General features: G+C 29.0%; 1 protein-coding gene across 1 annotated transcript in view; it reads right to left on the minus strand.

Moving 5' to 3' along the window:
• Positions 1 to 580: 580 nt before the first annotated feature.
• LOC119606912 overlaps positions 581 to 16841 on the minus strand; it is a 32812-nt gene continuing 16551 nt past the window's right edge. The window contains exons 2-5 of the mRNA XM_037960575.1: positions 4821 to 5468; positions 4563 to 4746; positions 3295 to 3671; positions 581 to 3235 (exon numbers count right to left, since the gene is read on the minus strand). Coding sequence (XP_037816503.1) covers positions 3147 to 3235; positions 3295 to 3671; positions 4563 to 4746; positions 4821 to 5468 — 1298 coding nt within the window. The 3' untranslated portion in view covers positions 581 to 3146. The remainder of the gene's footprint in view (positions 3236 to 3294; positions 3672 to 4562; positions 4747 to 4820; positions 5469 to 16841) is intronic.

The following is a 16841-nucleotide window of genomic DNA, read 5'->3' on the forward strand; positions in this document are numbered from 1 at the left end:
GGTATTTATAATGGTCTTGGGTATGCGCTTCTAATTTTAAATAATTTTTTCTTTGATATTAATTTTAATTAGGTTTTTGTAATTCTTTTTTCTTGTCATTAAAGGTTTTTGTTTGCAAAAAAATAGTTTTAAAATAAATTTTTAAAATAAATAATTTTTTTTTATTTTAATATATATGTATATTTTTTATTTATGTATAGTATAATATAGATTATGTATAATATAATTAATTTTTATTTTATTTTAATAAATTCCGAAAAAACAGTCATGTTTAAATTTTGTTTATATAATATAATTTTTATTTTTTTTTTTATTAATTTATTTTGCATAAATATTTTTTTCTGTTAAAATATAATGCGATGAGCCACTTAATTTTTTCTTTCATTTAAATGAATAATAATTTTGAATTTTACATAAATACATAAAATGATCTTTTTGATAATAATAATTTTTTTTATATTTTTTTTATGGTTGAGTTTATAATAATTTACAATATTTATGTTTTTAACATGTATGAGGATGTATTTTTTAGTTTCTTGTTAATTAAACATTAATTTTTGTTTTTTATTTTTTTTTTTTTAAGATTGATTTAATAAATGCCAAATATGTAGGAATGTGGGGGTGGGGGTTGATTTAGTAAATTTTACATATATTGTTTCTGATATTGTAACAGATCTTCTAAGGGAATTAAATTTCCTTGATAAGGAGGGAAAATTGTATCGAATAAGTTTGTAAGAACAGCACTTTTTAAAATTTGAATGATTTTTTTCTAATTTTTATTTAATTATAGTCGAGACTATAGTCTAAACTATAGTCAAGAGTACAGTCTAACCTATAGTCAAGAATAAAGATTGAACTATAGTCGAGACTATAGACTCTATACTAAATTTTAAACTATAGTCAAGACTATAGTCTAAACTATAGTAAAGAATATAGTCTAATCTATAGTCAAAAATAGTCAATACTATAGTCTAAACTAAAGTCAAGTCTACCAAAGTCAAGGCTATAGTCTCAATTATAGTTAAGAATATAGTCTTAACTATAGTCTAAACTATAAGACAAGACTATAGTCTAAACTAAAGTTAGGATTATAGACATGACTACAGTATAAACTATAGTCAAGACAATATATGTAGTCTACGCTATACTCAAGACTAAACTACAGTCAAGACTATAGTCTACGCTATAGTCAAGACTATAGTCTATGCTATAGTCAAGAAGTTTAATCTAAAATCAGGACTATAGTCGAAACTATAGTCAAGATTAAAGTCTACCATAGTGAAGCCTATAGTCTAAACTATAGTCGAGACTCTAGCCAAAACTTGATAATATTAAGACCAAAGTCTTAAAAGGCTTCAGTTTAGACTATAACCTTGACTTTGGTAGACTATAATCTTAACTATAGTTTCGACTATAGTCTTGACTATAGTTCAGACTATACCAAAGTTAAGGGTATATTCTATAATATAGTCATGCCTATGGTCTAAGCTATAATGGAAACCATAGTCTAAACTAAAGTACAAACTATAGTCTAAACTATAGTCAAGGCTATAGTCAAAACTGTACTATAGTCTAGAGTAAAGTCAAGACAATGGTCTAAACTATAGTCAAGATTTTAGTCTGAACGATAGTCAAGACTATAGATTAAACTATAGTCCAGATTATAGTCTGAACTATTCTATAGTATAAACTACAGTCAAGACTATAAATTAATCTATAGTTAAGACTATAGTATAAATTAAACTATAGTATAGACTATAGTCAAGACTATAAATTAAAATATAGTCAAGACTTTAGTCTAAACTATAGTCCATATTATAATCTAAACTATAGTTGAGAGTATAGTCTGAGCTATACTATAGTCGAAACTATAGTCTGACGTATACTATGGTCTAAACTAAAGTCAAGACTATATATTAATCTATATTCAAGACTATAGTCTGAACTATACTATTGTTTAAACTACAGTCTAAACTTTAGTCGAGGCTATAATCTGAACTATTTAGATTATAGTCTTAACTATAGTCCGAGCTATACTATAGTCAAGACTATAGTCAAAACTATAGCATAGACTATAGACGAGATTGTGGTCTAAACTATATATAGATTTGACTATTGTTAAGACTATAGTCTTAGCTATAATCGAGACTATAGTCTAAGCTATAGTCGAGACTATAACCTAAGCTATAGTAAATATGGAGTCAGAGCTATACTATAGTCTATACTAAAGTCAAGACTTAATCCTGGCCTGAATAAATTAATCCCTTAACTGATAAGATCTGTTACAAATTTTTAGAAATCTAAATAATATTATGAAGTAGTGTAAATGATGATAATTTTTATATAGTATTTTTTTTTTTCATAAATTACATAAAACGCTCTTAGCGCAATAAGCCGCAAAAGGACTTTGAGTGCATTACAAAAATGTGCCAAGATCAAAAAGAGCAATTTGCGGATAAAACCGAAATAAAAAGGAAATGAAGAAAGGTAAAAAGCTTTTCTAAATTCTTACAGCGTTACTAATATAAATACTTTTACAAACCATATTTATTTTTAAAAAAAGGTCCATTTATCTTTGAATCAGACTGCTTGACATTACATGTATGTATTTTTTTTCTCATTTAGTTAACATTTAGGGTTTTTCTTCTCATTACCATACAAATATTTTTTTAAGTGTAGTTTTTTTGTATAGTTTAAATAATTAGTTAGTTAATTTTTTTTTTTGTATATTTACTTTTAAATATTGATATATTTTACATAAATGCTTTTACATCAATTGCACGTTAAATACAAATATAAGTTTCTTAAAAAAGAAAAAAAAAAAACATATTTTTATCGTAAAATTTGACACAAAACATATTTGATTTAAAAAAAGTAGTAAAAATGTTCATAGAAAACGTAGTTTATAGTTAAAATAAAAAATACTTTCTGGGGGCAAATAGTTTTTTTTTTCAATATTTCAAAAACTAAATATTTTGAAATATTTAGTTAAATTTAGTTTATTTTTGGTATATGGTGTGGTATCTTACAAATTTTTTACTATTTACGTTTTTTCTGTTTTTTTTTTAAGTAAACGCCATTTTCTTTTATTACTTAAATTTGGGAAATTGACGTTATTATTTTAGATATTTTTATTAAACGCAACTTTAAAAGAATGACTCGGGCTTGTAGGGTATTGAAGGTTTAGCAATGGATCTTTTCTTTTTAGCCACCATGAAACGTTTGTTGTTATAACCTAAAATATAAGAAAACATTTATAACTGGAAAAATTTTGGGTTTGGCTTCAAAACTTACGATTTCCATTTGTATTTAAGGGAAAACCATCACTGTATTTATTTTCTCTTGGTAGCTCCCTGGGCAACTCATATTTGCTCATGGCATCCATGTTAACGGGCACTCCATAATAGTCCACCATTGATTGTGGCTCAAACCAGCCATTATTGTTATTGTAATCTAAACTTTCATCGGCTTGAGGCATTGTGGGATAATCGTAAACATTACCAGCGGTATTGTAATTATTATTAAGTCCATAGGTTTTGGGTACATAGTTTTCAGAGGGATAGGTATAGCCAGCATCGGCATCTGTATCTTTGCGGGCACGTTCACCGGCTTCGACAAGTGCTACCAGGGCTAACATATCGGCTGGGGTTAGTTTTGTATCACGTTTCAATCTGAAAAGGAAATTAAAGGCATAGGTTAGGAATACAGTTTTCTATACGAAAAGTGTCTTCTCTGAAAGAAATATAAGTGACTTCATTCAAAGTCGGGAACGTGTCTTCAATTGAATATGATTTTTGATAGAAAAAGTGTCTTCAATTCAAGACGATTTTCGATAGAAAAAGTGTCTTCATTCGAAGGCAGTTTTCTATAAGAAATGTATCTTCTCTGGAATACACTTTTCTATAAGAAGAAAAGTATCTTCTCTAGGAAATGTGCCTTCTCTACAAAATAGAAAAAGAGTCTTCTCTGAAAGACAGTTTTCTATTAGAAAAGTGTCTTCTCTGCACGACAGTTTTCTTTTAGAAAAGTGTCTTCTCTGCACGACAGTTTTCTATAGGAAATGTGTCTTCTTTGGACTACAGTTTTCTATACAGCCTTCTTTGGATGACAGTTTTCTATACAAAAAGCGTCTTCTCTGGACGTATGTCTTTTTTAGAAGACAGTTTTCTTCAGGAAAAGTCTCATTGGAAGACACTTTTCTATAGGTAAAGTATCTTCTTTAGAATTCACTTTTCTATAGGAAGAGTGTGTTTTATGGAAGTCAATTTTCTATAGGAAAAGTATCTTCTATGGAAGTCACTTTTCTATAGGGAAAGTGTATTCTATGGAAGACACTTTTCTGTAGGAAAAGTATCTTCTATGGAAGTTACTTTTCTATAGGAAGAGTGTTTTCTATGGATGTTACTTTTCTATGGGAAAAGTGTTTTTTCTGGAAGACAGTTTTTTGTAAAAAAAAGTTTCGTTCTGGAAGAAAATTTTCTAAAGAAAACAATCTTAGTTTTCTATAGAAAAATGTCTTCATTTGAAAATCGTTTTCTACAAGAAGTTTACAAATTAATTACCTCATATCGGGGAATTTACTGGCCAATTGATTGAAGATCTTATAAGCTCTCTTATTGCGCTCAGTATCCAAACCGGAACTATAATAACGACCACTGTTATAGGGTAAGGGAACTGTATCCAAATAAGATTCGGAATTCAAAATGTTTTGTAAATTATCATAAGCTTTGTTTCTATATGAGGAAGCTAAATAATAACAACAACAACAAAAAAAAAACAATCAATACATAAAGACGAAACCAATAAAAACAAAAACTTACCCTTCGAAACGGGAGCATAGTCATCAATATCACTGTAAACAACATTACCGGGATCCAATTCATCACCCCAAGTACCTTGAGGTACATCATTGCCCACGGCGGGTAGTGAATCGAAACTACCGTAGGGATTGTAATAACCGGCAGAAGGTGAATTATAAATACCACTATTGAAATCATTATTGACACCAGCGAGATTACCCCAACCCAGATTAGCGGCTGAGGCCGAAGAGGAGGCACTACGATAAGGAAATTGTTGGGCACTTATGCCACGTTTATTTATGGCTGAGGAGGTTTGTTCATCATCTATATCATCAGCATAGAGTTGATGTTGTTTCCTTAATTGTTCCAACTCATGTTGATTGGCGGCCACGGCAGCAGCTTCTACAGCGGCAGCAGTGAGTCCAGCTGCAATGGCCGAACTGATAAGATCGTTATTCTTTTCCATGGCATTGTTATTGAAATTTAATTCATTTCCCTCTTGCCTTTGTTGTTGCTGCTGTTGCAGTTGAGGCATTATGGATTTGGGTTTTGGAGGAGCTGTATAGGAAGCTGGTACAATTTCTGGACTTGATTTTTTATTCAATATGGCGGCGGGTGAGTTGTTGTTAAGGTGTCCATCATTTTTATTGCCACCACTAGAGCGTTTAACTAAGGATTAGAAAAGAAAGATAATAAATTAATAATAATTTTACTTAAACACTAAAAATTGTATTGATATTAAAGTTGAAACTTTTTTATTTAAAGGCAAATATTGTAAAATATGTTTGTGTGTATTTAGGCTACACTCTAGTATACTTGAACTTATTTACTTTATAATTCAATAACCACTATTTTCAATAAGATCCTGTGGTTTTTATACCCAAGTACTACTACGCACTAGTCTTACAAAACAGCCGTTGTCCCAGTTTCTTCACCCAGCTGGGAGGCAAGCAACATTAACAACATTTTTCTACACAAAGTGTATCAATGCCAATACTGGTTGGAATGTATGTATGTATGTGTATTTATAAACGTGCCTATGTTTCTATACATATAATTTTTTTTCTAGGTCTATAATCGAATATTTTGTAAAATGTTTTTAGTTCAAACGTGTTAATTGAATAGATTTGAAATGAGTTTTTTCTCCACCATTAAGTGCTCCTACTTTTAATGTAACAGAAAAGGCCTATTGAGCCTATTTTTCACACATACTTTAGTAATATTTAATACAATTAAGCTAAATAGGAAGGGAGGTGAAGAAAATAGAAACATTTTCAATTTCTTTCATTAGTTTTGAAATACCCCGATTGGTTTTGTTGTACTGCTTAGCTGCTGTTGTCATTGTTCAAACACTTGTTGTTGTCATAATATTTAAGTCTTTGTGTGTGTCATTTTGTTGTGCATGTTGTGTTTTATTGACTCGTTTCATTTCATTCAAAAGTGTTAGCAGTGACTTTATGCATTGACGTAATTGGTCTTGCTGCGCAGTTATTTATTTTTCTTATATTCTATATTACTTTGCTTTTCCAAAATATCCTTGAAAGCCTTGCTGTTCCCCTTTTTATTTGTTGTTGAATAAATTCATTCAGGTTTTCTGCAACATTGTTTGCCACTTTCCGAAACACTTGTTGATTGTCATTGTTAACCCAATAAACATTTTTTTTTTGGGGATGACATTTGTGAATTTAGTTAAAATGTCAAGCGAACAAAAAACTTATTTCGTTTAAGAATTGACAGTCTATAACATTTACGCATACATATTTGACATTTCACCAAATGTGTGAAAATTGAAGATGCCTTTCTAGGAGCTTAGGGTAATAACTTATTAAGCCATTTCATGTACATTATTAAGTTTATTAAGATACTTGAATAATAACCCAGTAAACATTTTTAAAATTTTAGTAATGAGTAATGAAGGTAATGTAGTTATAGCTTACATTACTTTGTAATAAATGGTCGTTATCAATAACGTTATTTCAATTTGTTGAATACGATTTGTAGCCCATTGTCTAGAGCGTCTGTCTAACAAAAAGTTAATACCTGGTAAACATACTTTCATCCAATTAATTTTGGGAATCTCGTCTAACAAAATAAGTATTTATTAACCCCAAATGCAATATTACTTGCCAGTTGTAAGATAAGTTTTTACTGGGAAGTTTCAGATTAGGCCAAAAATCGATAATCGGTACTTAAAGAAAAGGATTCCGAATTTAAATTAAACTGTTATATTCGTTTATAACGAATCGTAACACATCAACAAAGCACGTGTCGTAAATTAAAAGTGAATTTCGGAAGTTGGATCTTAGATCTTTATGGATCAATATGTATGTGAACAACTTGCGTTATTAATATAAGGTGGCCTCCGGTAGGTTAGTGCTTAGTGTTTTAGTCTGGTAGACCGGAGGTGGTGGGTTCGATTCCCACCTGAGGCACTGTTTAAGGAGCGCACAACAGGCCCGATAGAGGCCTAGGTGTATTTCTTCGAATTTGATATCAGAATTATGGATGTAAAAGGAAAATATAAAATTAGGTTTGGCCCAAAAACAACTAATTTCTAGAAAGTTATTTCGATGTTAATTAAAACGTTGCAAGGCCCATTGGATTTTTCTTTCTAAACTAGTCCAAAACTTAAGGTCCCAAAAATAAACTATCAATACCTCTAGCAAATTTAATTGCCTCTGTGATACATCTTTAAGATGGTTCAGAGAGTGATTTATTTTAAGTTTGGATTGTCTACTGTTGGAATCATATGTTTTATTTCAAAGTGTCAACCGTAAATTAAAGTTATTGGTATATTGAGATATATACATTATTAACCCACTATCTAGTTAAATGAAAGAAAATAATCTTACCAACTAAATGGCCAATTACTAAAGTACAACATCTTCATAATCCTAATAATTAGACACATACAAAAATATATTTTCTTAGTTTATAATAAATTATTGCTCAGCAACAACCCCCAATCGAGACAAGGGTAAAAATCTCATTTGTTTAATCTTTTACTAATTGCAACGAGCTTCAATAAACCCAAGACACACAAACTCAAAATAACTCTTAATAAAAAAATAATAATTCTTATATTTTTTATAGAAAAAACACACTCATAAATAAGAAGAAAAAAATATATTGTAGAACAAATAAAGGCAATTAGAAGGATTATAGTTGTAAGTAAATGCTACTTGAACAACCAACCCTCAAGTAATTCTAATCCCCTTTTTACACAAATATTTACTACACAAATTGCATTTAAACCCACGTTTTAGAACTGGTGATGATGATGATTATCTTAAAACACCCACAGTTTTCTAAACTAGCAATAGCAAAATGTAAGAAAAAAATATATTAAAACCTAATTAAAATAATAAACTGCAGAAATAAATTATATAGATTTAGAGTTAAACCAAAAAGTAATTGAAAGAAATTGCATTAAAAATGGAGGGAGAAAGAAAGAAAATCAAATAAAAAAACTTAATATGGCAATTTATCATAAAACAGTTGCTTAGAAAACTAAAAAAAAACTTAAGAAATTAAATGCGTAGTTAATTATTATTTTTTTATTGAATTAACTCAAGAAATAACATTTATTAAATAATAAATAGCTTTTTGTGCTTAAGCAACAGGTGACATTTTAGTTAGCAACATACAATTTTCAATATTGTTTTCAAATCCCCTTTAACACGTGTTGAAGGTTTTATGTGGTAGTGGGTTTTTGGTTTCCATGAATGCATTTAAAGGTTATTTTGTGTAAACAATTTTTTTGTTTATTTGTATGTAATTAAAAAAACGTGATAATTGTTTATAGTTTGGAATTGAAGTCGTATTAAAGTTTATTGAAAATAATATTTTGACATTTTAACCAAAATGAACGACAGGCTATTTTCTATCTGAAAGATAGAAATTTTGTCTGAAAGATAGACCATTTTTTTAGAAATGTGGTATAAAAGACAAGGTAAACCTTCCTATAGAACTTTTGTTTGAAAGACAAACAATCCTTATATAGAAATATGAAAGACAGACAATTTATATAGAAATGTTGTCTGAAAGAGGGGCAACTTTTCAGACAAAACTTCACAGACAACTTTTCTATAGAAATACTTTCTGAAAGACGGACAACTTTTCTATACAAATGTTGTGTTAAAGACAAGACAATTCTTCTATAGAAATTATGAATGAAAGACAGAAAATTGTTTTATAGAAATGTTTAAATTTTTCTGTAGAACTTTTCAGACAAAACTTTACAGACAACTCGTTGTCGCAATCTAAACTTTATGCACATCCGTTGTCTAAAAGTTAACAAACGTTGTAAGCTCAAAATGCGTTATAAATAGTGAGCTTATCACGTTTGTTAACATTTAGACAACGGATGTGCAGAAAGTTTAGATTGCGACAACGAATTGTCTGTAAAGTTTTGTCTGAAAAGTTCTACAGAAAATTTGAAACATTTCTATAGAACAATTTTCTATCTTTCATTCATAATTTCTATAGAAGAATTGTCTTGTCTTTATGTTGTTGTATGCATGTATATACTTGACAATGGATGTTATTGAAAAATTTGGTGTTAATTTGGTACCAGGCGTGTACATTTTTTTCCTCTATGTAGACAATCTTTCTGCAGAAATGTTGTATGAAAGATGGACAACTTTTCTATAGAAATGTAGTGTAGTGTAGTGACAGACAATTATTCTATAGATAAGTGGTCTGAAAGATACGCAAAACTTTTCTATACAAATGTTGCGTGAAAGACAGACAATCTTTCTATAGAAATGTTGTCTAAAAGACATAATCTTTCTCTAAAAATGTGGTGTGAAAGACAGACAACTTTTCTATAGAAATTTTGCTTGAAGGAAATAGAAATTTTGCCTGAACGACAGACATGCGTTCTATAGAAATGTTGTATGAAAGACAGACTACCTTTCTATAGAAATTTTGCCTGAACGACAGACATGCGTTCTATAGAAATGTTGTGTGAAACACAGACATCTTTTCTAGAGCCATCTGAAATAGAGCCATCATTCCTATAGAAATGTTGTGTAAAAGACAATCTTTTTATAGAAATGTTGTCTAAAAGGTAGACATGTGTTCTATAGACAACTTTTTTATATGGAAATATTGTTTGAAAGACAATCAAGCGGCTTTTCAACCTTTCATATAATCATTGGCTGGACATTTCAACAAACAATTTTTCCACATTCATAATACATTCTTCCTTTTTATGAAAAATTTATATTTCTTATACAAATTTTATTTTCCAAATAACAACTTTATTAAAGGTCCTATTGTTGCTTCCTCTTCTTCTTGCTATACAATTTTTGTGTGGAAGTTTTTTTCCATTCCTTGTTTTTTTTTTGTATAACAATTGTCTCTTCTTAAAAACGGAAATTGTTTTCCAGCTGTTACTTGTCTTTGATATACACGTTAATGTAGTTAAGTTTTAGCAACTTGGGGTCATTTTTTTTTGCTCTGGCAAATTGATTTTCCTAATGGAAACTTTTTCGTTTATACATTTTCATTTAGTACAATTTGTTCTTTTATAGTTTAGGTACTTTACTTAGTATTTTAAAGGACTTCCTGTAATTTTCAGAAGAGTGTTTTATATGCTTCTTGTATATTTCTCTCTATTATAATTCAATTGATTAGCATTGTCATCATTAACTAGCGATGTCATTGAAAGAAAGAAAGATAGAAAGAAGTTAAAGATGAGAAGTAGGAGAGTATTTGGGAACAAGTAAAATGGACAGCATCATAACCTTCCATTTCGATTTTGTATTTAACAGGGTATTTAATATAAGTTGTATATAACTTTTAGCAATATGTTAATACAATTAAAAAGTTATAATACAATTTTATTTATTCAACAAAAAACAGAAAAGAAAAAAAATATAAACGCGTAATTCAATTGTAGCTATAAAAGCAAAAGACACTAGACAGATCCTGTGGCTTATTGTTTATATAATTAAATTTTATAATAAAAAATAAAAAGGAAATATGGAATACTAACTTTACTAAGGAATCAATAGCACATATTGTTATTTAGTTTTCCTTGCAATCCTTTTAGCTTTTCAATACAAAAATTACAAAATAATATTATGAAATTTCGTAAAATATTCATAATAAATTTCTTTTATATAGAAATAAAACTTTCCACGGCTTTTGGGTTTATTATTATTTTTGCAACTTGTTGCTGGGCGTTTTTTTTTTTTTTTTTGGCAAAAAAAAATACTCGTAAAGATTAGATAAAACATTTATTTATTTATTATGAAATAATAATAAATATGGACAAAATATACCATATGGCTGTTAACATTATAATTACAATTAGATAATAAAAAAATCCATAAATATGTTGTCTCTGCTTTGTTACAGATTACATACTTATATTTGAAAATAATAATTATTATTAAATAGATAATCCATACATGACATAATTGAGACCAGGTAGTTTATTGCATAAAGGAATGTTCCAGTATGTTTAAAAATTTATTGAAATTGAAAACGCCAATATGGTAACACTGATCATTAGATCTTAGCCCGTACCCTCCCTACTATATATTTGACCCAATTTAAATTAATCAAAATTTTTTAACTACAACGCCATCTATCGAGTAAATTTAGAATTTTTTTAGTTTTCGTTTATTTCTAAAGATTATAATTTTATTATGAATTCTGCTTAAAAATTCTTATAAAATATGATTGTATTTGAATATATGGAAATCTAAATTCAGTTTTCTCCAAGAAAACAGAACACATTTGTGACGACATGGCGTATACTTTATAATTAATTTTAATTTGTCGAATATTGCTAATACGCCACATATGTTTACACTGCCAATCAGACATGTAAAATAGACTATAGACTAGACTATATACTAGACTATAGACTAGACTATAGGCTAGACTATAGACTAGATTATAGACTAGACTATAGACTATACTATAGACTATACTATAGACTAGACTATAGACTAGACTATAGACTAGACTATAGACTAGATTATAGACTAGACTATAGACTAGACTATAGACTAGACTATAGACTAGACTATAGACTAGACTATAGACTAGACTATAGACTAGACTATAGACTAGACTATAGTCTAGACCAACGGTTCCCAAATGGGGGTCCGCGGACCCCTAGTGGTCCGTAGTAAAATCCTAGGGGGTCCGCGAAGACGAACGAAAAAAACATGAATAGACAATATTCTTTTATATGTATGTACAAATATCTCCAATTTTTGTGCAATAATCCCAAATTTTTTGGTGACTTTTTGAATTTTATTTTTTCGGTTGTTTATCAGGAAGAAGCTAGGCCCTACAAATTTATTGTATAACTTTTATAAAGTAAAGTATTGCGTGATTTGTAATTTTTATTTCCTGTATATGTACTGAAATAATGGTTTTTATTTCAGACAAATAATACTCTGCCTTACAATTAAATTAGGGATACTGGTATTCCGGAGTATGAAGTTCAATTCAAAGACAAGCTCATTACAGATTTAAGTTTATCAAATTGTAAGCAAAAATGTTCTCGTTTGAAGGGACTAAAATTATATATTTTCAAAACAGAGGTGACTCTTTATGCATCTCTTTATAAATATTCCAATCCGAAGTGATACACAGATTTTAACTTGATTTTGTCGACCAATACATATTATTAAATTAACATCAGAAAATCCATAGCGTTTCGCGTAAATATGTAGCCAAAAACCATGAATAATTCGTTGGTATTTTAAAATTCAAATTTAAGTTCCAAATTCACAGTACTTTAACAAAGAGTTCAAATCATATATTATGCGGATAACGCATTCCGCAACAACATAGAAGAAGTCCAACTTTCTTATATTATTTTCCCGAAAACTTAGCTCACTTACTCAGTTCACCCTTTGCAATCGCAACAAATTTTTGAAACGTGACTCCTTAAGCACATGTGACAATATTTGATAAAGAAACCTTTTCGCTACCTTGAAGAAAAATGAACATGAAAGATCTCACGATCATAAAATGAAACATCATGAAACATATCAACAAAGAAGTCATTCTATCTTCAAAACATGCAATTGAAAACCTTTCTGAAATATTATATATTCTCAATATACGGGAATATTTTATAGATATGACATCTCTACATTTATTAGACCTAGGGATTAATGGACTAGGTCAATTTTCGGATGGACAATTATTTAGAACAATAGAATATCAAAATATGTATGGGGGTCCGCGAAATTAAATAAGTTCTTCAAGGGGTCCGCGAAGTAAAAATCGGTGGGAACCGCTGGTCTAGACTATAGACTAGACTATAGACTAGACTATAGACTAGACTATAGACTATAGACTAGACTATAGACTAGATTATAGACTAGACCATAGACTAGACTATACGCCACATATGTTTACACTGCCAATCAGACATGTAAAATAGACTATAGACTAGACTATATACTAGACTATAGACTAGACTATAGGCTAGACTATAGACTAGATTATAGACTAGACTATAGACTATACTATAGACTATACTATAGACTACACTATAGACTACACTATAAACTAGACTATATACTGCCCTATTGATTGCTATGTAGACTACTATACTAGACTGGACAATATACTGGCCTATTGATTGCTATGTAGACTACTCATTCACAGGTTAAAAGTTAGAAAAAGTACCGAAAATATCGCGGGGGTACCGCGGTATTTATCGATATCAAAAAGTACTAAACTATTGATTTTTCCATGCCTGCAGTGAAATAATGAAAGTTAAAGCTGTGATACACGGTTGTCAGATCTTACAACGTTGCCATTAAAATGTACAGAAAAATGTCTAACAATCGTTTGAATTTATAATTTTTCTTTTGCAACGTTGTCAGAAAAAGCATTACTGACAATGTGCAAGACAAAATATGTAAGTTGACTCTGTTGTTAGACATTTTTCGCACATTTTACTGCCAACATTGTAAGATCTAACAATCGTGTATACACAGCATTAGTAAAATTGCTAAAAATATTTGTATTCTTTTGTTTCATACGTCGTTGTAGAAACATTATTAATAAAACTAATTAAATTTCATAATAATAACAAATAGAATCATTGTGACATATGACATTTGTAAATTCTATTTGACAATAAAATTTAATTTTAATCAGCTGAAATTCAAATATAAATATAATATAACACATTTTAAACTAATGACATTTGCAATAACAGGCTTTCTAAAGAAATAACTTCGTTACTGTTATTACTAATTAGATATTTATTAAAAATATATTTTTTTATTTATGTATTGTTTTGTTCAGTTTGAATTTCTTTGAAATATAACTAATTTTAGTAACATGTTCATGTATGCATGCTGTTATGCATAAATATTCGGTATATGTATATAAATAACCTACAGCTAAATCGAATTTGGAATAAAATTGTTATAAAAAAGTAGAGAAAACATAAAAACAGCAGCAAGTGTATTTACTTTAGTAAATTAAATATAAACAAAGTGAAAAACTTTTACTAGAAAAACATACATTGTTTTACATACACTCAACAGTGTTGCCAGATTCAGAATTTTTTTTACATTTTATCAAATAATATTTAGAGAAATATTTTAAGATCGGTGAACTCCTTTTAATAATCTCTTAAGATCTTTTAAGTTTTTCTAGCGCCATTTTATTTCCGATTTGGCTTAATTTTTACTTAACACCTGATACGCATAAAAAACTAAAACATGTTTATATCTTGGATATTTATGGATCGATTTTTGAATAGGAAACTTCTCGAAAGCATGTCTGCCAGAATTGTTGAAGATTTAAGTTCCAAATATATCTCAAAGATATTTTATTTTAACCAAATATACAGATGAACGGGCAGACGAATATAGCTGTGTCCTAGACTAGGTCCTAAGAAGTAAAGACGAACTGCTCGAGTTATGCGAACTAGATAGTGAAACTTATACAAACACAACGTGTAATCTACTACATCAAAGGTACTAGATGATGAGAACGGTCGTGAACCAGACAATATAATTGCGTAGAAGACGTCTTAAGCATAATTAATATGATAAACTGCCAGTAGGAGTCCGAATGCGCAGAGAAATGGAGAAGAATAACTGAATAGACTATAGCTCACCCCACGATCAAGCTATATCTGTTCGTCTGTTCTTGTGCCTGTCAAAAGTACGAGCTAGAGGGCTGAAATTTTTCACCAATGTTAATAGTATTAAAAATAGGCAACGTTTGACCCTAGACCCCATATAATGACCAATACAAAATACGACTAACATTCATACAAATACAAATAGAGTTATAAAATTTGATATGAACCTAAATCTCTTTACCAAATTTCACAAAGGTCGTTCCAATATTGACCCTACTCCCACTCTAAGAGAATATTAGTTAATTGTCAATAAATCCTTTAAAAATTAAGATATTTACCTATATCGCCAATAGAAGTAAAATTTTTGTTCCCTTGAAATTTTCGTGAACTTGTTGTGAACGATTCATTCACAATAGATGATTTTGTATGCAACAGCTGTTCAATGTTTACAAAATTCCTTCAACAAATTTCACAACAGGAGAATTTTTTTCACGACAAAAAAAAGTGAAAAGGGAACATATTTGACGTGAAATGTTGATTGGCGATAGGGGTGATTAAGAATAAATATTATTAGAACTTGACACTTTCTTGACTTCTAAAGGACCCGGTCCATAATTGACCAAAGTCCCAATTAAAACTCCTATTCCAAAAATCACCCTGTCCCTCATTTTAAAATCAGTTCGACATATTATTTCATAAACTTCAAAAGAGGAGATAACTACCTTTGCTTCTATAACTTTCATACCCTCTCCGTTTAAGCTTTAATTCAAATTTTCACTCTAATTCTATAAACATTTCAACAGCAACTTGTTGATATTCTTTAACTTTATTATACATACATAAAATTTGCAAGTGTGTATGTGTAAATTAACTCTAATAATCTCTCTGTTTTATTATACACTTATACATACATAACTATTATATTATACTAATGCATATAAAACTGTTGTTATTGTTTTTTTACTTTCATCTTTAAATCATTTTCATAAACAAATTATAATTCTCCACTTAGTATGAGGGTGTAAGTAAAAGTAGTAATAAATGAAAACATATGTTAGAATTTCTTAGAAAGGACGACACACAGGGATAAACGCATATGTACATACAAAGATGCAATTTGTTTATACTCATTATCCTGATGCAATATGTTTCTGCTTTTAATACAAAATTTTAGTGTTTACATTATCTAATAACACTGCTTGCTATTAACAAATAATATTAAAAGTTTTTCTAATTATACTTTAGCTATTAATAACTTTCTCCTCCCTTAGTTTATGCCAATTTAGTCCCTATTTTATTTATTTAAGGATTTATTAACACAATTTTTTGTATACATTGTAAATATTTGTCATGTGTTTGTTGTTTGTTAATTTTTAGTTTTTTTTTTTCTATTTCGTTTTCTTTTTTTGTTTACCAGACATGATAAGCATGAAAATGACCAAAATGTATTGACGTAAATTCAAATGATGATTATTATTGTTGTTATTATTATTACTCTCTATGTTGTTTTAGTATAAGTATTAAATTGTGTAAAAGGGTGGGGAAAGTAATTTTTTTTCTAACTCATAATTTGTATTACAACTTTGTTTCTCTTGCTCTTACTCTCTGCTGTTTAAGCTTTGCTTTTTGTATTTTTTTTTTTTTGTTATCCTTTTTTTATTATCTGTTTTGAGTTTTTAGTAAACGGAAATAAAAAGCTTTTTATTTTCTATTTGGTTTTTGTTACAATAATATTTCGATGTGTATATTTTTATAGGCGCCACTATGCTGTTGTCTATTTTTAACTCTAAATAAGCTTTTGTTTTTGTAAAGTTTTCTAGAAATATGTATGTACTTGCATTGTATGTGTTTAAAATACTTATACAAAAGTATTTGAGAGTTAAGAGGGGATAAGTTGCATTTACACAATTAAACTACAGGAATAATTTTAAACCTTTTTAGGCGATTGTTCTTTAATT

The sequence above is a fragment of the Lucilia sericata genome, unplaced genomic scaffold (assembly GCF_015586225.1).
Source record: "Lucilia sericata isolate MDLA Ls3-8-SP2 unplaced genomic scaffold, ASM1558622v1 Contig000634F_arrow, whole genome shotgun sequence".
Taxonomy (NCBI): Eukaryota; Metazoa; Arthropoda; class Insecta; order Diptera; family Calliphoridae; genus Lucilia; species Lucilia sericata.